The sequence below is a fragment of the Equus caballus genome, chromosome 15, assembly GCF_041296265.1.
Source record: "Equus caballus isolate H_3958 breed thoroughbred chromosome 15, TB-T2T, whole genome shotgun sequence".
NCBI lineage: Eukaryota > Metazoa > Chordata > Mammalia > Perissodactyla > Equidae > Equus > Equus caballus.
Window position 1 is genome coordinate 67,528,534 of NC_091698.1, and position 24,678 is coordinate 67,553,211.

The following is a 24,678-nucleotide window of genomic DNA, read 5'->3' on the forward strand; positions in this document are numbered from 1 at the left end:
TAAGTTCACACGCTACGCTTCAGCCGCTCAGGGTTTTGCTGGTTGGGATCCTGAGCGCTGACATGGCACTGCTCATCAAGCCATGCTGAGGTGGCATCCCACATGCCACAACTAGGAGGACCCACAACTAAAAATATACAATTATGTACCGGGGGGCTTTGGGGAGAAAAAGGAAAAATAAAATCTTAAAAAAAAAAAAGGAATCTTAAGGTATGTAAAAATTATATTTAAGTACATATTTATCATTTTCAAATTGATTTAAATAATAACTTACATAAGAAGATCAGAATTATCCTGTTGGTGACTTTCTCTGATAAGAAAGATCTTCAATATGTATAAAACAACTCATACTTTGTAAAAATCTTCTGAGTGTTTATTAAGAGCCACATGAAAAAGGCATATGCAAAACAATAATATCTTTGTCCATTCATCCATCTATTCATTCAATAAAATTCATTGAGCATAAACTACGTCCCAGTACTAAGCAAGGTGGTGAGAGTACAAACATAAGTAAGGTCCCTCAAGGAACTCAGTCTAGGTAGGGTGACCAATCTGTAAGGAAATAGTACCTTACAGCATTACAAGAATATTTTGACAGAGAGTGATTATTTTTCTTTAGGTCAAGGGGACAGGACAGGTGGTGGGGTTAGGAAGACATCATAGGGGATATGAGGCTTGGACCAAGTATGAGCAGATGTGCAACAGCCAGTGGGAAAGGGAGGAAGAAGATTCCAGGCAGATGGAGCAGCAGGAGCAAGGCATGGAAGTGGGAAACAGCATAGCGCATCCAGATATCTGCAACTAGTTCACTGTGGCTTGGGAGACAGGGTAGAGGGAGGGACTTTTCAAAGAGACCAGAATGGAGGAGAACAGGTCTGGGAGAAAGGACGATGGATTCAGTTTTGGATGTAATCTTGGAGGGCCTGAGGGCCTCAGGAGGAGTAGCTAGTAGGCATTTTCAGGACTGCAAGAGAGGACTCTGTTCTAGCCTCAATTTAAAGGGCCCAGCTTTGGCCCTCCTCCAGATGCACCCTTTCACACAAGGCCAAGGGGACCTCCCTACCCGGAGCCCACACTCCCTCCATCCCTTCAAGACTACTCTAGGCCCCCAGGTCACAGAATTCCTTGCTCAAATAGCACCAAGCCTGCATCTAGGGCCTGTGTAGGCTTCTTCCTCAGCTCTACTCTCCAGAGAGCAGACTATATCTCTAGGGTGCATGTCCATAGGCCCTAAAGGATGGTTGAGAAGAAGCTATTTGTGGGGCTGTGGATGGAGCTTGGTATGAGGACTAGAGTATGTACACATGTGAATCAAGGCCCCTTGCAGTGTAGATAGAGCAGGGGTGAGAAGAGAAACAAGTGGGCTATGGGTTAGAGGATGGCTTCCTTACACTTCCATGATCTGGTGTGGAATCCAAGGTTCTAAAATTGACCATGGCCTCCCAAGTTGTTATGAAAGTTTATTTGTCCAGGTAGGAGGATAGAACATATTTTATTTGCTTGTTTTCTTGATTTATAACTTTAACACATTTAACATGTGCTATGTAAGCCTCCAAGTGTACTCTTGACTGAGCCCACAAATGTTAGGGCAGGCCAGAACAGCTGAAAATACTGCTCAGGAGTTTAGGAGAGACTTTAGGAGAGAGGCCATCCATTTTTGTAGGTCATCAGCACAGAGTGAATGCTGTGGAATAGGGAGAGTGCCTAATGCAGGTGTCAAAAGTCACAGGAGACCCATGGCCTAAACCTGGAGGCACACCATCTTTTAAGCAACAGGTGAAGGAGCCCACAGTGGAGCCTCCAAAGAAGCTGCCAGAGAGGTCGGAGAAGTACTAGCAGAGGGGTGTTCCAGACGCCAAGCAAGAAGAGTGTTTCAAGAGGAACGGAATGGTAAAAAATACCGACAATGTACGTAAAGTAATCAGCGCAGAGCCTGGCCTGTGGTAAAGACCCAATCACGAGTAGCTGTGGATATGGTGATGATGATGTCAGTGATTGGGGTGGTACTGATGACATACGTCTCTGTTCCTTTGTGCTTCTTCTTTCTGCCTCAAACACCTTTTCCTCTTTCTCTACCTCTTCTCATTCCTATGGATCACATTCTCTAGGAAGTCTTCCCCTTGCCTGTTAGCTTGTCCTCCTATGTGCTCCCATGGTCTCCTATGACCGTTCTAATCATAGGAAATTTATTGTACATAATAGGCTACTGGTACTTTTTGAATGAGTGGTCACGGTTTCTAGGATGACCAACTACCCTGGTTTGCCTGGGACTGCCTGGTTTTAGCGCTTAAAGTCCTGTGTCCCAGAAAATCCCTAAGTCTTAAGCAACCTAGATGGTTGGTCACCCTAAATTGACATTTCAATTTTTTTGAATGAGCAAATGAATGAATGTCAGGGTGTCAATATCAAAGCTAATGACCCTCAACTTTTCCTGTGTGTATATGAGCATGAGCCCATTCAGGATGTCTGGAGGATTCAGTTCTTTCTCCACACTCTTCACCCCTCATTGAACTGAGGACGCTATGGGCAAAACATTCTCATGACCTGGTTGAATTCATGTCCCAGCTCTGTTTTTCCCCATAATCCTGGAAGAGGATAGCTTCACTTTCTCAACCAGGGCTCCTTATTTGAACTACAGAACAAGAAAATGATTTGTTATTTTCTCAAATCTCTTAAGGTTGGCACAAAACAAGTACCATTCTAGATGCAGAGGAGAGAAGTTGCTGCATGCTATTGATGCCTCAGGGCATTTAGGGCTTAATGCCTTCACCTGTCAAGAACCGCATAGGCCCTACAATCAAGAATGCCACTGTGATTGTCCTCTGCCCTCGTTCTTTAGCACAGCTGGCTGGAGGAGAGAAGCTGTGGGAAGGAAGTGTCAAGGGATGGAGTTTGTGTTAGCTCTGTTCTGCAAATCGAGGAACTGAGGCCAGGAGAGGAAGTACATTCTCATTTTCCCAAGACAGACAAAGGTAGAAAGCTCTAAGATCTCACCCGTCAGGAGGGGCCAACAGAAAGACAGCCAACCACCTCCTAAGCCTTGATGTGGTGGTTGTCACCAACTTTGCTTCTCAGCTGGCAATTGCCAAAGTCAGGCTGCACAGTATGTCATCTTGTGGAAGACAAATGCTCTATAAATAAATTGACTTGGAACAGTCTCAAATACACATAAACCACAATGGCTTTAAAGCAAGTCTTGACTTTTTTCTCATTTTCTTTCTCTTCTCAGAGAGGTCAGCGAGGAAGTTTCTGAAAGAGAGGCCTTGCTGAAATTCAATCTAAGAAACAAGGAAGAACTTTTCTGTATTCTCTTTAACAGATATATTCCATTACCGAATGTTTGTTTAAAAATTCCTTAATTCAAGACATACATCTCTAAGCATGCACCTGTATATTAGACTTAAGCTCATGCTTGTTGTATGTTACGCATCAATCCTTTTAAAAATTCATTTTCCAGAGGAGGTGATTATTCATTTTGTCATTCAATTTCCCATCACTAAAAATTTCATATGTGAAATCACTGCACACTGATGGGATACTGTGTTAAGAGAGAATATTTTTAGTCACTAAGTTGAAAGAAAAGATTCTTGGTGGCTCTTCCATCTGAGAAGGAATTAGAGACAAATTTCTGAGGAATACCTTAGAAAGACTTGAGAACTACCAGAATACAAAGTAATGGAACAGTGGCCTAGGGCTCTGTTTTCAGCTCAGATTCTGAAGCAGAGGTACCCACTTTTAAGAACCATTCTCAATGGTTTTTCATTTATGGGATAACATTAACTAAATCTCCCCCCCCCCCCCCCCCACACACACATCGCCATGCCATCATTACATCACCAGATCAGCAAGGACAATAGAAGCACAGCCTCCTGAGTTCATTGAATAGTCATTCACCTGAAAGGAAGGTCACAGGATTGCCAATACTAACTGAACGAGCACTCACTTTAAATCTGAATTGCATGACTGAAAGAAAGAGGATGCACCTCTGGCCCAATAAAGGAAATACTTCTGATGGCACGAGAAAATGTCTAACTTGGCTAAACGGAGGTTAAATTCCACTGAAGCCTTACAAACGGGTGCAGACAGCCATTAGAAAGCATCTTGGTCTTGCTGGGCAGGAAGATGTTGCGGAGGGCACCTTCTTCTCAGTAGGCAAGATTTCACCTTGGCCTGCTAGAAAGGCTGTTCCCTAGGTTTCAAGGGTCCACATGCCTGTGCTTTTCGCTGGGAAATTCTAAAGCCTTGACAGGCCTAAGAGGATTCTTTCTGGACTGTGGTTCTACCAACAACCTTCTTGAGGAACTGCAGTTTGAGCACTAAACTCTAGTTTTTTTCTAACTTCCCAGCATCCTCTCCCATGCTCAGCTGCTATAGTAATGCCTAACCACTGGCAGCTCCTCCACTGTGCCATGCAAGTGCATGCCTCTGGACTTTTGCTCTGTTCTTTCCTTCATCCAGAACTTGCTTCCCTCTTCCTTCCTTGTCTTTTCCTAGCCCATTTATTGTGTCAGACTCAACAGAGGAGACATCTTCCTTAGGAACTCGTTGTGGAACCTCTATGGTGAGCTAAGGTCCTCTCTTCTGTGCCTTGTAAGAGCCCTCTGTGGTAACAATTACAGTATATTCAAATCGAGTCACACAGTAGGTGTTCACTATGTGTACTATATTTGTTAAATATTCCGGGTTATGCATACCCTTGCTTATTTATGGTGGGACCAAGGAGCTAATTAAAAAAATTTTGTGTGTGTGATAAAAATGGTTACCATCTTGACCATTTTTAAGTGTATAGTTCACTGATATTAAATGCATTCATAACCTTGTGCAACCATCACCACTATGCATCTGTTAACTCTTTGTATCTTCTAAAATGGAAACTCTGTTTCCATTAAACAATAACTCCCCATTTTTCCTCCTCCCAGCCCCTGGCAATCACCATTCCACTTTATGTCTCTATGATTTTGACTACCCTAAGTACCTGACTGAAGCAGAATCATGCAGCATTTGTCTTTTTGTGACTGGCTGATTTCACTTAGCATAATGTCCTCAAGGTTCATTTAGGTTATAGCATATTACAGAATTTCCTTCCTTTTTAAGGCTGAATAATATTCCATTATATGTATATACCACATTTTGCTTATCCATTCTTTCATGGATGGACACTTGGGTTGCTTCCACGTTTTAGCTATTGAGAACAATGCTGCAATGAATATGAGCATACAAATATCTCTTCGAGACGCTGCTTTCAATTCTTTTGGGTATATACTCAGCAATGGAATTGTTGGATCATACGTAATTCTGTTTTTAATTTTTTGAGGAACCGCCATACTGTTTTCCACAGGAGCAGTACCATTGTACATCCCCACCAACAGTGTACAAGGGTTCCAATTCCCAGGAGCTAATTTTTCGTGGTTTTTAAAACATCCAGTTAAATCTGTGAGGTTAGAGACCCAAAGGGGCAAATTCGCTATGATGAGAAGGTATATTATAGTGACCACTTGTTGGGTGCCTGTGTCAGGTACTTTCACATTTTACATTAACTCTATAATCTTTACATAATTCTAATTCTTACAATAACCTTTCGATAAGTATTATTACCTCCATTTCACAAAGGAGACTAAAGATTAAATGACTCATCCCAGGTCGTACATCTAAGAAAGTAACCCAACCAAGACTTATACGGAGGTCTGACTCCAAGTCGAAACCCTATTATTCCACAATATCAAGGGGTTATTGGAGGTGACTAATCCCACAGAACCTCGGACATCGTGGTTTTTGAGTGACTTTTTCTCTCTGGTAACTGACCCTTGGCAAGGAACTCGAAGGGGAAGTATAAACGGAAGACCCTTTCAGATTACTCTGTCAGCTGGGCAGCTGCGTTTGCCATTTCCCAGATTTTCGTGGCTTTTATGAGGGAGCGAAATGGGAAATGTGTGGCCTCCACGAGGAAGAAATACGAGCTGAGAAGCTGAGCGCGGAGGACGGGTTTACTGGGGTCTTTCTGCTTCACTCTTGACCAGCCTGAGTTGTTCTCGTCGACCCCTCCACAAGAGGCGGGAAAGCGTGTGTGTGACTGTGGCAGGGAAGGATGGGTGGAGGAGGAAGGTTCTCCAGCCAAGCGCAAGGCTACCGACTTTGCCGCCTGGCGCAGTTGCCAGGACAGCGCGAGCACAGCAGCAACGGCAGAAGCCGCACCGCGTCCCGGCAGCGGCTGCGAGCCCGAGTGACGCATTGCAGGTACGAACCAGCCAATCAGAGGCCGTCTCAACGATCATCGGCGTTCGCGTCGCCACCACAGTGTTCTTCCGCGCCGCAAAGTAGCGCCCCACAGGCGCAACTCCACCGGCCTTTCAACGGCTCGCTTGAGAGTGAAACCCACTGACGTTACCCGCTCGCTCATTTCCCTTTATCTCTTTCATTGTCGACCAAATAACTGTGGATATAGGGGTCTCGAGAAGAGTTTGAGGGGAGGGGGTTGGCCGGGACTCGTTCGTGATGTTCCGTTATCTGGCGTGCGGCGGAGGGATCTGGCGGAGGGAGGTGTTTATGAGGCGCTGGGGGCGGAGGCGAATTAGTCCGAGTGAAGCGAGCGAGCTGAGTGGTTGTGTGGTCGCTTCTCGGAGACCGGTAGCGCTAGCAGCATGGTGAGTGCGTCGCTAAGCTGCCGGCGCTTGGGCTGTGGGGGGAAGAGGCTGAAGCGAATTGACCAAAGAAAGGGAAGTCCCCTCCCCTCCACCCTCCAGGAGTGGTCTTCGCCAGAGCGCTAGCGCGGAAAGGGCTGGGGGCGCCGGCGGCGCCTGTGTCGCAGGTGCTCCCCCACCCCCATTCTCCTCAGGGAGGCGTCCCCGGGTGTGCTGGGGTCCGGCGCGCTGCCCCGGAGCCCGCGAAGCTCCTCAGGGCGCGGCGGGATGGGGATGGCTCCGGGGTGGGGGGCAGCCTGGCACCTGGGGGCGGCGAGAGGGCGGAAGGGCGGGGGAGCGGGAGCGCAGAAGCGCGGGCCGGGGCGTCTGGGAAGGTCAGCCCCGGGGCCGGATTCAAAGCCCAACGGACGTTAGTGCGGGCGCCAGGAAGCGCCTTTGTCCGCGGCGGCCGCCATGCGCCGAGGGGCGGGAGGGCGCGCGCGAGGCCCGGCGAGCGCCGGCCCCGCCGTTAGCCCGCATCCCCCGCGGGCCGGGGGGGCCGGGGGCGCCGGGGCGGGCGCGCGGTGGGGGCCGAGCCCGCGCGGCGCGGGGAGCGGCCGGGGGCGGGGCGGGAGCCGCCCGCTCGGCTCGGCTCGGCTCGGCTCGCGCCCCAGCTGCTGCGCTGGCACCTGCAGGGCTGCGGAGGGCTCGGCGGGCGCGGCGCGGCCGGGCCGGCGGTGGGGGGTGGCTGGGGGAGGGCGGGTGCGGCGGCCCCCATCCCCCTCTGGCGGCGAGAAGGAAGCGCGCCGAATCCTTATCTGTCGACTCCCTCCGGGCCCTTGTTACCCCACCCGGGCTGGACGCGGGAAAGAAAAAGAAATATTTGTGAGCAGCTTTGTCTTTGAAGGCAGTGAGCTTCATCCCCCGAGTCAGGCGCATCCTCGCGGTACACATCTCGGTAGACAGCCGTCGGCTCCGGCCGGGGTCTGAACGGCGTTCTCTCCCCGCCGCCCATCGAGAGCCAGCTGCGGGGTGACTGCCTGCCGGGCCGTGGTGAAAGTCGGTCTTATTCTCATGTGACAATGGGACGGCCCTTTGAAGAGGGCCACTCTCTGTGTCCTGTTCCTGCGTCCTCACTCGCACCCTTAATGTTACAGGACCGCTGCCAGACACAGCGTCGCCCCCGCTCCAGCCCGGTTGAAAATGACTGGTGCTTCCGTAGAGGAATTGCCAGATTGTCTAACATGTAGTTCAGTTCGTTTGTGCAGTACTGGCTATCAAACTCGGTAGTGAGATAGGAGAGTGTATTGGAGGGCAGGGAATTTTAAAAGCGTTTTCCTGTCCCTTGAGAGCGGAACTCCTGTTCTTTCCGGTAAAAAAATAAAATAAAATCGACTGAGGGCGGTAATTTGCAGTACTCATTTTGTGGTTCCTTCTGCCAAGTGGTTACGGTGATGGGTGTGTCCAAGAGGCAAGGTGACATCTTAAACAGGAGTGGGGAATCCTTGCCAGCTGAAACCTCCGGCATGCGTGGGTGTGGGGAGAGGAGTTCACCTTGGATGAAACGAGTGTTCATTTAAGTTTGATGCACTCCTTCCATCTTGATATTTTAGGTTATTTTATTCTGATTTGAATATGTTGGTTAGATTTACTCTTGTAGGTGGAACGGTGTACATTATAGGCATGTAATCAACGTTCTAAATTGGGGGGTAAATTTTTAAAAATGTATTTACATTAAGGATAAGGTTTTCCCCTAATCAGTCTGATAATTGAATCAAGAACTGGAATAGATTTTCTTGCATAGAAATTTGCATCTAAGCTTTCATAGTCTTTTTTCAGTGAAGTTACTGTTTTTATTATAGATGCTTTGGCATTTTGAGTTTGTTAAATTGACAGTCACCGTTAACTAATTAATTTGGAAATTGTCCTCAGGTAACTTCATAACTATAAGACTTGGAGATTTAAAATGAGGATTCCATGAAGTTAAAGAATAAAAATTTGATATAGAAGTGGAATAAGATTGCTCACAGAGCTCTTGGTTTACATTTAGTCAGTGTATGCTCATTGAAAGGGGGGTTGCTTTAAGAAGACTTGAGGCCAAACAAAAGATATGAAGAGGTAGAAAATTTTGTCACTTGATTGTAAACAAACATTTCATCAAACTGCAAGGAGATCTGTTTCTGTTAGACTGAGAAAATTCACCCTGGCTCTATTAGAATGTAGAAGGTTCTAGATTCAGCTGGTATGATCAAATTAGGCCTTTATTAAAGGTCTTAATTTTTATAAAGTAATTTGTTCTAGTGGTCTCTCTTTTGGTCCAAGATGCTACATAGTAAATGGTGTTTTACCAGAATTAAGGTATCTTTTAACTCTACTGAAATCATTTAGAGACTGCTTTTCATACATACAGGTAAAACAAATACCCTGACTTCTGAAATTGTAGGAAAAAAATTTACTTACAGAGCCTTTGTTCTATCTAAGTAGCACTGGGAATACACGGGAATGAATGAAGGATAGAATTTTGTGTTCCATTTAAAGCCTGTGGATTCATACATTTATTCGGATAAGAACTTGGTGTTATTTTTACACCACCCTTCAGTAGATAAGCTCCAAGACTATCCATACCTGCTTTTGAATGCCCTGTAGGAAATGTTTAACAGGTACATAATGTATGCACTCGAGGTCACACATGTAGTCTAGGTTAGTGTTTCTTGATGTTTACAAATCACCCTTGGTTCTCCAAAACGCATATTCTAGTTTGGTAGGTCTGAGAGTGTGCTGATGCCTGGAGCTTTGGAGTGACAAGAGCGGTAGGGATCATATCAATTGCTGCAGAAGTAAAGGAGTAAGAACTAGTCATCTCTCAAGTGAATTATTCCTCCCTTTAGTGAGGTAAACACATGTTAATGACCTTGAGTTTTCCCAAAAGTATAATTCTTCTAGTTCTACTAAGAAAATGGCACTCTCCATAGACAGAAATAAGAACCAAATTTTTGTGCATGTAGTTGGAAAAGGCTTTCAAGTTAAAGTGCTAGGGAGTCCTGTGTTCTCTCTTTTACTGGGCTTCAATGTGAACGTTGTTGGTATTGTTTATTTTAAAACCTTGAACTCTGGACTAGTAGTAAATATAAAAAAGTTCTTAAAGTCAGGGAGCGCTGTTAGGCTATGTGAGTAACTTAGTTTCTTGTGTGCTTAGTTCATTCCTTGAAGGTCATTTGTGGTCTTTTTCCACGATTGCCTGGAGGTAAGGAGCTAAACAAAATGATGTGGGCCTATTAAATTTTGATTTTCCAAGCAAAATTAGGTAGTTTGAAAGTTTTCTTTTATAGCTAATATTATTTCTTCCTAAAGTCGTCTCAGCTTTCATATGAATGAACCTTCCCCAAATCTCCCCCCTCAACATGTTGAGAGAACAAACCCCGCTGTCTCTCTGCATAGCAATCATTCCTTCAGCTTTCACACATGCTGCAGTGTATTCCACATGTTTAGCTTAACATTTTTAGTCCTAAATTGATTTCACCTGCCACGTCTGACCCTGGGCTGCACCTTCTGGTTTCAGTTTGTGGAAATGTATTTTCTCAGCTTAAATAAAGTTTATATGGAACACGGTAGGCTTGCTGTCAAAGTTGAACTAGTCAGGTTGATATTTAATGTTGTAGGTTCTTTGATTAGTTACTTTACATAAAATAATTAGCACAGAAGTCTTCAGGCTACCCATTTACATAGCTTCTCACTTACTCTGTACAATAACCCTGCAAGGTAGGTATTAGTATTTTTGCCTTACAGATAAAGTTGGCTATGAGAGGTTGAGTAATATGTCCAAGGTCACACAGCTGTTAAGTGGCGGAGCTGGGATCCTAGGACTCAAAACACCATGCTTTTTTCTCCACCATCCCTTGTTGCCTTCCTTCAGAAATGATAAAGTCCTGCAAAAACGGAATCAGACTAGAAGTAAATCCTCATAGGCTCCTAACAAAGTAAACATCAACTGAGTGGATTTACTGAGTTTTAAATCTTATTTTTAAGGAAAACAATCTATGACTGATTTTATACCAAATACTTGGTGGAGTATTGGGATTTCTAAATATAAAAGTACATAATTTGGGGGATGGCCCCGTGGCCGAGTGGCTAAGTTCGTGCGCTCTGCTGCAGGTGGCCCAGTGTTTCATTGGTTCGAATCCTGGGCGCAGACATGGCACTGCTCATCAAACCGTGCTGAGGCAGCGTCCCACATGCCACAACTAGAAGGACCCACAATGAAGAATACACAACTATGTACCGGGGGGCTTTGGGGAGAAAAAGGAAAAAAAATAGAGTACATAATTTTTTATTTTATTGACTTCTGCATTTGAACTTAATTATTGGCTCTCCAGTTTTAAGTTACCAGGCCTTCGCTTTTTTCTTCTTCTTCTTTTTTTTTTAATAGAAATGAGTTTGTATCGAGGTCAAATCAAAATTGTTGAGGAGGGAAAGAAACTTCTGCTTTCTGGGTTCCTTCTCAGACTTTCTCCTCCTGTTCCCTAGAGAAAATGTGATGCTGTTCTACATTAAGGTGTTATCCTTTCTAGGGATGTGTTCATTTAAAAATCATGAAACCAAGTAGCGTTTATTCTTCTTTTAATACCAGTAAATGAATGGATTAATCATAGTACTCTTGACTCCATGTAGGTAGGAATGTTAGCTAGGAGGCTATTTCTTGTCAGTGCCTCCTAGTACTACATAAGCAGTTGCTTTGTAGGTATATGTACTAATAAAACAGAGAAGATTAAGGTCACGTGAAGAACAAGGAGCCTTGATATTTTGTAAATATCTTTGTATATTATGATGCTCTGAGTTTAAAACTTAACAGGCATTGGCCATGTCTAACACCTTAGTGTTACTAATTTTGTACTCCCACTTCCCAAAATTTAACCTTGAGCCTCTTTCCCTATCTATAATACTGGGGATAATATAGAGTTATTGTGAAGATTGAATAAGAACAGCATATATAATGGCTGTTAGCAAATGCCTGAAGTCTCTTTTTTAAAGCAAAAACAAGTAACTCTTCTCCATGTGCTAAAAGAAAAAAAAATCACAAGCATCAGGCTAACTTTGGGATTTCAAAACTAGAGAGAAAATGGATGGCTTGGGAGTTAACATTTGGTAAATAATGTAGTTCAAATGTTCAGAATCCTGGATTCTCTGCAGTTGCCTGGCAGGTTAGGAGGAGTAAAAACTGGTAGCTTTCATGTTGCCCCAACTAGGACGGTTTGGATTTTTATCTTTTTAGTAGATGGGAGTTTTGCTTAGTTCTTTTTTTTTTTTTTGAGGTTTGCAAAATCGATTTCGTGTTCAAATGATGTGTTTAACCATTTATAGTGGTAATTTTGCATGTAGTCCTGGGACATTATTTTTGGTTCACTGGAGATTTCTGATACTGGTTTCTCTCTACCAGAGGAGGTGAGCTTAAGTTTAGGTATCCTAACTTTGAAAAAGGAAACAATGTTTCTATTGGATTCTAGCCTTGCTTTAGAAGAATAACAACTCCAATTAAACTTTCTAGTATGCCAGATACGCTTTTTTTCAATTTGTGCAAAATCTAGATTTTCAAAGTATTCTGAAATATTTTTGTGTCTTAAACTTGGGGTCAAGCCAGCTTAGCTTTGAAGATAGGTCAGATGTGTGCATTTTCTACCCAACTGTGTTTGTTGATGGTACTAAGGAGTGTTGAACTAAATGAAGTTGATGGTACACAGTGAACCTTGAAAGTTTTTAAACTTTTTTCTCTGACTGCTAATCTACATACTCTCAAGTCACTTACCCATCTCTTTGATTTCTTTGTAGGCTGACCAACTGACTGAAGAGCAGATTGCAGGTGAGAAATACTTTGCTAGATTATATCCATTAGATTTTATTATAAATTGAGTAGCCAGCCTCAAAACAGATACTTGTATGAAAGAATTGACTTTTTGATCTTTGTGGTAGATGATAACACATGGGTGTAATATAATATAGTAATTAAAGCTGCTTTGGCAAGTGAGAAGGTAAACTTGCCTGTGAAAGATGTTTAGGGCTGATTTAATTAAAGGCATGTTTTTAGGCTTTGTGGATATACTTTGGAGCCTGGTGGTTGTGGTCTTTGTTTTTGTTGAAGATTATCTTACCCTAAAACATGAATTCTGCGCAGTTTTTAACACTACGTCTCCAAATCAGTCTCCACAAGAAAAGTGGGCCAAGTAGTAACTAATAGGTAACTTGAAATGTAGAATCAGAAAATGAATGTTGAATTTACCTCGGTTTAAAGTACCAAATATTTTAACCTTAGAATTGTATATATAATGAGGGAATAATCATTTCTCTAGTGAAAAATTTAGATAAAAAAGTTAGCATTCTCTTTTACAGATGTAATTTCGATTTTGTCTCAGAAAGCAGTGACAGCCTTTGAAATGAGCTTCTTAAATCTTGTCTCCTTTGGTTTGCTATGGAAATATGTGAAATTGTTACATAAAACCTGTTATGTCTCTTTATGCCCTACCATTAAATATTAGTACTTTTGATTTTATTCTAATACTTTGAGATGGCTAGTTAACATCAAAATGTTGGGAAAGGTTGCTAAAGGTGTTTTGTTTTTTAAAATTAGTTATAGTGTTGAAATGCTTTTCAAACTCTATTCCTTTGTTTTCATTAGAGACTTAATTACACAAATGTCAACCACGTTTTAACTGCCACAGATTTCCTGGTAGGCAAGGCTTTTGAAGTGCTCAAAAGCACTAAAGCTTTTTTTTTATGCTAGAGAAAACTGAAGTCCAGTTGGAACTCAAATATATAGCACATTTAAAGTAAGCTCCCTCCCCCAAACACACAAATTTGAAGGAGCCAGCAATCATTAGTCTCCTCAAATACTCGTCACAAATATTATTTGATAGGACTATATAAACAGAAATCTGTTAGCATCAAGGACCAAATTTAAGCAGGTTTTATTTTTACTTCTCGTTGTGTGAATTTGACTTAAACCTGGGATTTGCTTTCTAGGGTTGGTAGATTACATGAATTGAGTGTGTTGAAGTAATCAAGCAGAGCTTTGGAAATAATTTCTTTGTTCATTTATACTATTTTATGTGTATCAGTGAAATGTAAACTATGCTGAAATAGTTTTTTATATAATGCCTCCTTCAGGAACTGACTTGGGCTATCTAATATTTCTGGTCTTACCTTCTCTAATACCCCTGCCTTCCTCTCTGCCTTTAATTTTTGGGTATTCCAGCACTGCATGTTCACTTTAGGGTGGAAAATGTATTACTGGAGGTGCCTGTCACATAGTTGATGCTCATCACTGCCTTCCCAAACACGTACAGCTCTTTTAAAAAAAAATTGTTTCTGTTAAATACAAGAGGATCAATTTTCAATGACTGGTAGTATTTTTATAAAGAATATTTGTAGTTCATTGGAATGTTGTCTTTAAGGTATATTTTGTCTTTTCATTGACTACATACAATTAAATTTGTAGTGGGAATGGGAGAAAACTCTATTTTAGGTTCTCTCCCTACCCTGCTTTTTATTAGTCTTTTAAAGTCATTTTTTGTGCCCCACGTTTTGGTGAACCTTTAGGGTAGAAGCTCCAAAGTTTTTATGCTACTAAAATAAAAATACTGTGAGATCAGGGACCTTTTCATTTCCTCTTATATCCCCAGTGCCTCCCACATAGTAAGGACTGAATAAATATTTCTTGAGTGGATAAATTTCATTTTCGAAGAAGTGTGCCACACAAACTGTTCTAGAACACTACCTACGCTATCCTGAGAATAATTCTGCCTCCTCTCAAAGTCCCTTCCTTCTAAATTTGGTATGTTTCAATATCCGCCTTTGAGGTGAAGGCAAATTTTTTCCCTCATCTGGTGAATTGTAATCCTTGACCAGTGACATCTTAGAGTCTAAGACCTACTTGTTTTTACCAAAAAAAAAAAAAAAGTTAACAAGCTTCATACATACAATGTAACGCTGAATATACTAAGGTATATTTTTATCTTCATATGATAATCATTACTATTTCAGATTTGTTTATAAAGCAAATAACTTGGTCTACAAAAAAAGATGCTTATTGTTAAGGTAAAGTTACTACAATTATTTACATTACCTGGTCTTAAAGAGAAATCCAGAACAACATGACAGCACTAACACATTAATTTTCTTGATGACTCTGCCATGATGTCATTAGTTGTTGGTGTTTGACATTGAGAGGACTAATAGGAAAAGCATACAAGAATTTTTCTTTCCTGCTTTTAAAGAAATTTGTGCCTAAGCCTTCATTAAACTTTCAAGGTCCAGTGTAGGGATAAAACCTACTTGATAAAAAATATTAACCTCGCTCAGTTTATAGCAACAATTATATAGTGCCAACAAAGGTCTGATACATGACCTTTAAGAGATTATTAAGTTTAGAATTTTCTAAATAAATAGAAGCTGGTGAACATTTGATTTTTCTTTTGTTGTATTTGTTTCATGATAACTTATTTTAATAAAATTATAAATTTATGTAATAAATAATTAGAAAAGTATCTTGGGGTTGCTAATGAATAAATAAAATTTGAGTATGACTTTTTGAAGTTTCAATTTAGGCATAACCAGAATGGATTTTGGGAGGTCCTGTCAATTATGTTGAAGATAGTTGTTCTGTGACATTTAGGACCTGTTGTTTTCGTACTGTGTATTTAGGTTTTGACTCCTGGGTTTATATTTCAAGTCTTTCCTGGGAATTACTGTTTAAAATGACATGCTCTTCTATACATGCAGACTGTACTACTTCTGAAGTATAGGTGGTGCACTATAAAGGCAGGTGAATTTAAATTGCACTTTTGAGTCTATTCTTACTTGAAGGAATTTTTGCAGGTATTTCAGCTCTTTAGGGTAAAAATACAAATAGAAATTTGGAATAAACGTTGACCTTTAAAATATTTTCATTTGTTCCTTTCTTGTATACATAAAGTAAATTGATAGATACTGTTTTATTTTCTGCTTTTCACTTAATTCCAGCAAACATTTTAAGAGTTATTAGATTTTAAAACTTCTTCATATTTAGAACACCCATATATAACTTAAACCATGCATGTGGCTTTAAGGTAAATCATATAGTAGAATGATTATAGCTAGTTACACATTGGGGATTTTTGCACGTAATAGTGGTGTTACACAGTTCCTATGGCTGAGCGTTGTAGCAGAGAATGTAATGTAAATAAATACAAATGTCTAAGTACTTTAATTTTCTTGTAGCCTAAGTTGTTAGATGATAGATGCTCTGTGTTCAAACCCTAATAGTTTATATTTCTACATCTTGTTTAAGGAAAAAAAAAAACCTTAGTGAAATGGCAGTGTCTTCATCAAATTCTGCTATTTGTAGGACTTACTAGTCTATTTTTGTCATTGGGTTGATCTAGGTTAGTACTGTATACTATTTTCCTAAAATCAATCAGTAGTTTGGTACTAAGCTTCTGATATCAGGTGAGTTCCTATGAAAACAAATATTTAAACAAAACGAAACTGTTATTTACTGCTGAATGTAGCAAACTACAACTAGTTAGTGATTCCTGGTCTAAAGCTAAAGACTTTAAGCAGAAGAAAGTAAGGTGGTGATCCAGAAGGATAATAGGATCCAGGTAGTTGTGTGGATGATTTTAAAAGAAGAATCCAGTTAGGAAGCTGTCGTAATAGTCTAGGCAAAAGATGATGGGGCCGTGAATCAAAATATTGATTGTAGAGATGAAAAAAGAATCAGGCAGTATTTAAACAGAATTCAACAGGACTTGACATTTCAGGGGGAAAGAAAAGTGGCTTTTACTTGTGTTCTATGGTTGCTGGGGAGTACAGAATTCATTTTTACAAGTCTTGTTTGAGATCAGCCAGGAGAGATGTCCTATAGGAAGTCAGAAATAAAGGTATGTTAATGAGAGAGATGAGTAGACTAAAGATGGGAAGTCTTCTTTATAAGTGGGCATAGATGAAATGGCCAAGGAGAGAAAAAATAAGAAAATTGATCACATCTACATGTAAGAGACAGAGCAAGAGCCTTTGGCACTGTAAGGTAGGAGGTAAATTAAAGTACCGTTGTGAAAGCTAGCAGAAGTCTAGAGTTTTTCAGTGTAGTTTTAGATGCTGCAGGAAAATGAGATCATCTCTTTCTTGACTTTTACTAAGTACTTACTTGCCATATATAGTTCTCCGTGCTTTTACACATAGTAATTAATTAAATTTAGGAAGTAAGTACAGTTATCCCCATTTAACAGAAATGAGGAACCTGAGACAGAAAAGGTTTAGTGACTTAACTTGCCCAAGGTTACATTACTAGTAAGTAGCAGAGCTGGGATTTTTTTAGCACAGGAAGTTGAGTTCCAAAGTCTGCTTTTAGTTTCTGTGCTATATGCCCTTACATACTGAGGCATATACTTGCTGGATTGGGCAACTAGGTCGTTATTGGTGAATTTAGTATTTTCAGTTGATGTGCTGAAGCTGGAAATAATTTTTAATAGTGGGTTGATAGAGAAGAAAGGGATGTGAGTAGTGGTGCCTTCCAAAATTTGGGGAGAGAGATGTTTAGGCATTTAAAAGATCTTGTGACTGTTTGAATTTAGTTTTAGGCTAAGAGACATGAAGATAACTTCTATGTTAATGGAAAAATCAATGGAAAAGTACTTGAGTCCAGAGAAGAGATTATGATGTAATGAAACTGGGAGGTATATGTATATGAATTGGAGCAGAGATAGACAGGCAGGGAATAAATAGCCTTGGACTTGGACTGTAAGAGGAGGTGCACCATTTCTTAAACATGTGTCAGGTGTACATTTTCAACTGTATTGATTTGTTGGGGGAGCTTAATGGTCCCATGAACTTTATTTTCTGCTTTTGTATTTGCTTGTTGATGGGGCTAATATCTTTTAGAAACTAGCTATGTTACTAGCTCATTTATATAACCTTGCACTACCAAATTTAATCTCTGCTTTAGTTTATCTGTAAAATAAATGGTGAAGCCAGGAAAGCTGTTTCTCCAACAGCTTTCTGTGTAATCTAGTGGTGAATTAAAAGCAATATAATTCTGCAAAAAGATCTTAAATATCTTAGGTAGTAATATATTTCATTCTATTACAAGCTTGAGATTTTATCTTCTAAGGAAAGATTTAAATTATCTTCTTAGTGATATAGCACTTAACTAAAAGTTCGTTCATATCTTGATCATCCCATTATTTACGTCATTTTAGATTATTTGGTGATAGTCCCCTCTATCTTCCAGAAAAGGGAAATAGCCTATTGCATATTGCTCTAAAGTTTAAAGTTTTTTTGTTTTTAATTTAGTAGGTGACATATAGACTTAATTTTAGCTTTTGAAGGTTACTGTAAACCTAATGCAAATAGTATAGTTGCTCTGTAGAAATAGGTATTTGGCACCAATAGTCTTATTTTTCTATTCTGAGTGTAGGTTAGATCTGTAATTTTGACTTGTGTTCCACAGAGCAGCTTCAACAGAAAATAGAGAAGCCAATCATCTGGAGCTTTGATTCTTTTTCCCTTTGAACCCAGAATAATTTGACTTTCATCTGGTCTAGATATTAGAGTTCCCTGTAAGATTTTAGATGAACAAACTACCTGGTATGATTAGCTAAACATGTTTGAAATATCACAAGGTTGCCCACCTAATCCTTCAGGAATCAAAATCCCATTTAGGTGTTGTCTTCTCCATGTGTATCTTTGCTTTAAGAGTTGATTAATACGGGGCTCCCCCGTGGCTGAGTGGTTAAGTTCTCGAGCTCCACTTCAGCAGCCCAGGATTTCGCTGATTCGGATCCTGGGCACAGACGTAGCACCGTTCATCAGGCCACGTTGAGGCAGCGTCCCACATGCCACAACTCGAAGGACCCACAACTAAAAAAATACACAACTGTGTACTGGGGGGATTTGGGGAGAAAAAGCAAGAAAAAAATTTAAAAGAAAACGAGTTTAATACATTTCATTTAGGAGGATACTTTTTTATTGTTAACCTGTACATTTGGATTCTCTCTCATACAGAATTCAAAGAAGCTTTTTCACTATTTGACAAGGATGGTGATGGAACTATAACAACAAAGGAATTGGGAACTGTAATGAGGTCTCTTGGGCAGAATCCCACAGAAGCAGAGTTACAGGACATGATTAATGAAGTAGATGCTGATGGTAAGACTTTTTAATTTGGGGGTTGGGTGAGGGGGCAGTTGAAGAAGTGGCATTTAAATTCTGTTGTAATGTTTCAACTAAACAAACCATTTTAGGTAATGGCACAATTGACTTCCCGGAATTTCTGACAATGATGGCAAGAAAAATGAAAGACACAGACAGTGAAGAAGAAATTAGAGAAGCATTCCGTGTGTTTGATAAGGTAGGTATTCAAGGACTGGGTTTGTTAAATTTTAACTTGGGGATGAGATGAAGATATCAGCATCTTATTCTTTGAAGACTTGTTTTTCTGATAACTTACTGTCATACTTTAATATCAAGTCAAAGCTTTTTAAGAGTTCTGTATAAACTGAAATTTCCTGATAGGTATTGCATTAATCTTGTGCCAAAGGAGACATCATTTGAGTTTGGAACTAAGAAATAGTGATTTCCATATAGGATATCCTGCTTGGCTCTTAGTGACAATTTATAGGTCAACTATTTGTGCATTCTCTTTAGTTTGGATGGATTTCTAAGTTTTTTTTTCTCCCTAATCTGAAGTTTAGTAAGCTTATTGAACTTCCATTCCAACTCTTAAGCCTATGATTTTACTTAGAAATTTTACTACATTTTTTTCTAGGATGGCAATGGCTATATTAGTGCAGCAGAGCTTCGCCACGTGATGACAAACCTTGGAGAGAAGTTAACAGATGAAGAGGTTGATGAAATGATCAGGGAAGCAGATATTGATGGTGATGGTCAAGTAAACTATGAAGGTAAGTCTTTCACTCTCACCATCTTTTTAGAACTGTTTACTATCAGGTCTCACCCCTAAAGCTAGAATCTGCATTTTAATAAAGTTCTTGGGTGATTTCATAGGCACATTAAAGTTTGAAAAGCACTGTACTCCAAACTGTGCTAAAACAATTTTTGTGTAACAATTGTGGAACAGTTTGAAAAGCTTCAAACTTTCTCAAAATGAAGTTAAGGTGACTTTCTTTCCTTAATTGGATTTTATTTCCCTCTAATTAGCTATGCTTTGATTAAAAAGTATCAAATGTGATACTAAATTAAGAGCAAGAATGCTTTTTATACTAGCTTATCTAAAGCATTAATTTGGTTTATGAAGTTCCAGCCTTGGCAGTAAACTGGTTTTCCTCTGTACATTATGATAATTTTGAGCAAAGAAAAGGGAATGGAGACTGCTTAGTGATTGAGTGAATTTAATTGGTTTTGCCAGTCTTTTCCCATTGACTCAACTTTTTCTGTACTTCTTTTTCAGAGTTTGTACAAATGATGACAGCAAAGTGAAGACGTTGTACAGAATGTGTTAAATTTCTTGTATAAAATTGTTTATTTGCCTTTTCTTTGTTTGTAACTTATCTGTAAAAGGTTTTCCCTTACTGTCAAAAAAATATGCATGTATAGTAATTAGGACTTCATTCCTCCATGTTTTCTTCCCTTATCTTACTGTCATTGTCCTGAAACCTTATTTTAGAAAATTGATCAAGTAACATGTTGCATGTGGCTTACTCTGGATATATCTAAGCCCTTCTGCACATCTAAATTTAGATGGAGTTGGTCAAATGAGGGAACATCTGGGTTATGCCTTTTTTTTTTTAAGTAGTTTTATTTAGGAACTGTCAGCATGTTGTTGTTGAAGTGTGGAGTTGTAACTCTGCGTGGACTATGAACAGTCAACAATATGTACTTAAAAGTTGCACTATTGCAAAACGGGTGTATTATCCAGGTACTCGTACACTATTTTTTTGTACTGCTGGTCCTGTACCAGAAACGTTTTCTTTTATTGTTACTTGCTTTTTAAACTTTGTTTAGCCACTTAAAGAAAATCTGCTTATGGCACAATTTGCCTCAAATCCATTCCAAGTTGTATATTTGTTTTCCAATAAAAAAATTACAATTTTACCCAACTGTTGCTCTCAATCTGAGTCATTTAATTACTTGAGGTTGAATGATTTTGAGAATCAAATGTGGAGGTGGTTTCTACTTTTAGATAAGTATTTTTTTAACTATTTAAGATTGTGTTTAGTTTTTAAATTACGATACTTCCTTCAAAAGGTCTAAGTAAAAGATTAAAAGGCCTTTTGCCAGTGTACCCAGCATGGGACGGCCTAAGGCGGGTGTTGGGTGTTTCCTGCCTTTCTAAAATATTTGTCAGCTTTGGCTTCAGTTTGTCCGTATTGACTTCAGCCATATAATGATTATTTAAAAGTGTTAAAAACACAACAATCCACATCTAGGGGTGAGGGTCATTATGTTTTTACCTCTGTTTCCTAATGTTTTACTCACAGTGCTCTTTAATTCTTATACCATAAGGCAAAGGAGAATTTTCAGTTGTGCCTGCCTACCTGCAACATGTTTTACAAAAAAGGTATCTTTGGGAGTGATTGGCAGTAAACTAAATCTTGTTTTGGTTTTTGCTTCCTTCTAAACCATTGCTTTCTCTATAATTTAAGCTACTTGAAAGGTGGTTATCAGGGTTTTTGTTTTTTAACTACCTGTTAAATACTTAATGAAAGATTCCATAGCAAACCAGAGCCAAGATTAAAACATTAGGTATAATTATTACCTGATTATTATAGCCACAAGGCTTTTCATTTCTCAGAGGGCAATTCATTTCACTAGTTACTGCCTGTTTCTGACTGTTTTAATACTACTGTTTTTGAAAATAGAAAACTGGATGGTTACTGAAGGAAAAGAGTGATACGTATGTTTTAGATAGGACAAGGGAAGTTACAGGCACTGGTAATCCTAACGGGGTATTACATTATTACATATTAGGTAGGCAATCAATTAAATAGGAAGACCTTCATTAGATACAGGAGTTTAGTAAAAAGGAATGCCAAACAAGGGTATTTGGTGGGAGAAAATTCATGTGTCTGGCAGTTGAGGCACAGGAATCTCCAGAGTATTAAAACATGGGCTTTGGAGTTATTGCAACAGTGTTCAGATCACTGCTGTGTATAACCTTGAAGAGGTCAATATTATCCAAGCCTCAGTTATCTTACCTGTAAAATGGGCATAATTTACCCAACTGGTTTCTAGCTTTGATAATAATGAAGGTAAGGCACTTAGCATAGTCTTCGGCATTTGCAGTAAGTGTTCAATGATGTTACTAAGCTGTTAAACCAATTACGACCGTATAAAATGAGGAAATTGGGCAAAATTGGTCTTGATGTTTTTCCAGTTTCATCAGTTTGAAGTTTATCTAAGTTGCTGACAACAAGGTGGAAGGGGTAAACAGATTTTGGAGTACTTTTGTGTGTCCTATTAATTGCTGATTTTATAATCTTCACAAAAGTCACAAAGTAGGGATTGTTTTGATTTTATTGGAAGTTGAACTATAGAGCAGTTTTATATAACTAGTCATATTGAGCACATACTAAGCTGGGTTCAAGTTTCAGTTCTACTTCTATAACATAATCTTACTCAAACCCAGAACTATAATTTTGAAACCTTCAAATCTTAACCATATTACCTCTTTCCTACTAGCAAGATCATGGTGATTGATCATTCTTTCCTCAGTACTATGTGTAGCATGTTTGCTCTCAGACAATTCTAACAAAAACCATCACTATTGCAGTTAAAATGATCCTAGGATGTGAAGTATTTTACCTAGAATTTTTATTAAAGATATGATACACAGCAGAGGCACTGTAGAGCTCTACTTAGTATATAGTTCTGGATTCTCAGAAATGCCTTCCCCCTTTTTAAAACTGGTTATGATAACCTAAAAATAAATCTGAAACTTTGATAACTGTATAAAACAGTGCTTTCTTAAGAGGACATTTTGTTTTTCCTACATGCTTAAATCTGTTTCATTGGTAAAGTCCTTGAAATCATTGACCCATGCCGTTTCTATTTTTGAGATACTCAAACTATTTTCTCGCCTAGATGTTCCCTTCTATTTCACATTTTGTATGGGTTTCTGGACTTCTCTGTACCTTTCATCATATTCTTTTAGTCTCTAGGGTACCAGTCCCTAGTCTACTGAGCCAGTTTTACAGGCTCAGCCAAAATAAGAAAATGAAATGAGGCACAGCGATGGACTTGATTAATCTCTTAACATTTGTGAAAACTCTAGTTTTTACTTGCCTCTTGGCCTTATAATTTCACTTCTTAATTTCAAACCCAGTACCTGGTGGTGGTGGTGGTTTTCTTTTTTTTTAAGGCTTTGTTACATGAACTTAGAATCTCAGTATTTTAAGAGAAATTAAATGGCGTCCTCTAGTGTGCTACTCAAAAAGTTGCCCACAGAATCACTTGAGAGTTCATTGGAAGTGTGAATTTTAGTCCTTGCCCCAGAATCTGAATCAGAATCTATTTTAACAAGATCCCCAGATGTTTTGTACACATTAATTTTTGAAAAGCATTACCGTGGTCCATCCTCTGGTTTTATTTGTAAAGAGGAAAACTAGTCATTTATTCAACAAATGTTTTAATCCCTCCTGGTTTCAAAGGGCTCAGGATTAAGACAAAAACCTGTGATTTTGGATATGTTTAAAATTAGAGGAGAAACAATTTGTCAAAGACCTCCAACCAAGATAAGCACAGGGTCTTTTGGGGTCAAGGGATTAGGCTTAGGAGGACTTCGCAGAGGAGCTGACCCCTGGGGTTTGGCAGGCCATCAAAGAAGGGAATAGTATCTTAAGCAGAAGGGCTGGCATATTCGGGGACAATAGAGTATGAAGATGGCATGTTTGGCGTTTGCAAGTATACATCAGGGCATGAGGTTCTAGTGAAGGAAAGGAAATGAGATTGGATTGTAAACTTTGCTTTTGTCTTAAAGACAATGATAGTCCATATTTAATGAATGCATTGTGCCTGACATGGTTCTAAACATTTCACTCAAGTTAATCTTGATAATCACCCCATGTGGGGTACCAATTTACTATCAACTTTATAGACAAGCACAATAAATCACAGCAAATGCAGCCAGTGTTTAAATTCTAGTCATGGGAGGAGAGGGATTCACGAATGAGGGAGTGGAGTGGAGTAATAATGCAGTAATGACAAATGGAGGTCAAATTTGATAAAAGCTGAAAAATCCCCATTGGTTTTGGCAATTGGATCACTGGCTAGTTTAGCAAGTGCAATTTTAATTGAAGGGTGTGTGCACATGTCAGATTAAGATGGTTTTAGGAAAGTATAGGAGATGAAAGAATTGAGTCCCCATTACTCTTGAAATTTTGTGAAAAGAAGCAGAAACTTTATGGCGTAGTGGACAGTGGGGTGCTGGATCTAGCCCTGGATTTCAACTCTGTGCCATTTCTGTATGATGCTGAGTCAACTGTACTAAACTGTCCAAGGAAGCTTCTGTTTGCTCATCCACAGAATGGGATTAATGCCTACTTCACAGGATCATTGTGAGGATTAAATTAGGTTAATGTATGTGAAGTATCTGGAACACAGCAGGTACTCTATAAAATGAAATTATTAAGGTTGAGGGGAGGGTTCGTTTTTAAAGATGAGAATGTTTATAGGTTGATAAGCTATAGCCAAGAAAGATTGAAAGTGAAAAAGGTCTATACAGATAGGAAAGAGGGTGGTCCGCGGTTTAATGCTCACTCCACTTCTCAAATCAGAGGCAAGAGAAGTGACACTCCCAGAATTTCCATCTGGAGTTTAGAAACTAATCTAAGGCTGATTTTTTGCCTTAAAGCTCAGTATGCCTCCCAAGCACGGGGTCTCCCTGCCTGGGGGTGTGGGATGGGGGGCGATGGGGAAAGGGCTTAATTTAGATTCCGGTACACTCAAGCCTTTACCAGCCGCCTTTATGAGCCCCCCTTGGCGCAGGTACTTAGCGAGGGCTCTCTGGCGACTCTAGAGCCCTCTAGATTTTCTTACCACACGTGTGCGTGACCGTCTCGAACGATTTCCTCTGCGC

General features: G+C 39.9%; 1 protein-coding gene across 1 annotated transcript; it reads left to right on the forward strand.

Moving 5' to 3' along the window:
- The first annotated feature begins 6,570 nt into the window (after positions 1-6,570).
- Positions 6,571-20,576, forward strand: CALM2 (calmodulin 2). Its single transcript, NM_001283082.1, is given in 6 exon segments — positions 6,571-6,641; positions 12,441-12,471; positions 18,648-18,791; positions 18,887-18,993; positions 19,411-19,546; positions 20,053-20,576. Coding segments are annotated over 6 exon segments (450 nt in total). The 5' UTR covers positions 6,571-6,638; the 3' UTR covers positions 20,082-20,576.
- Positions 20,577-24,678: the final 4,102 nt, after the last annotated feature.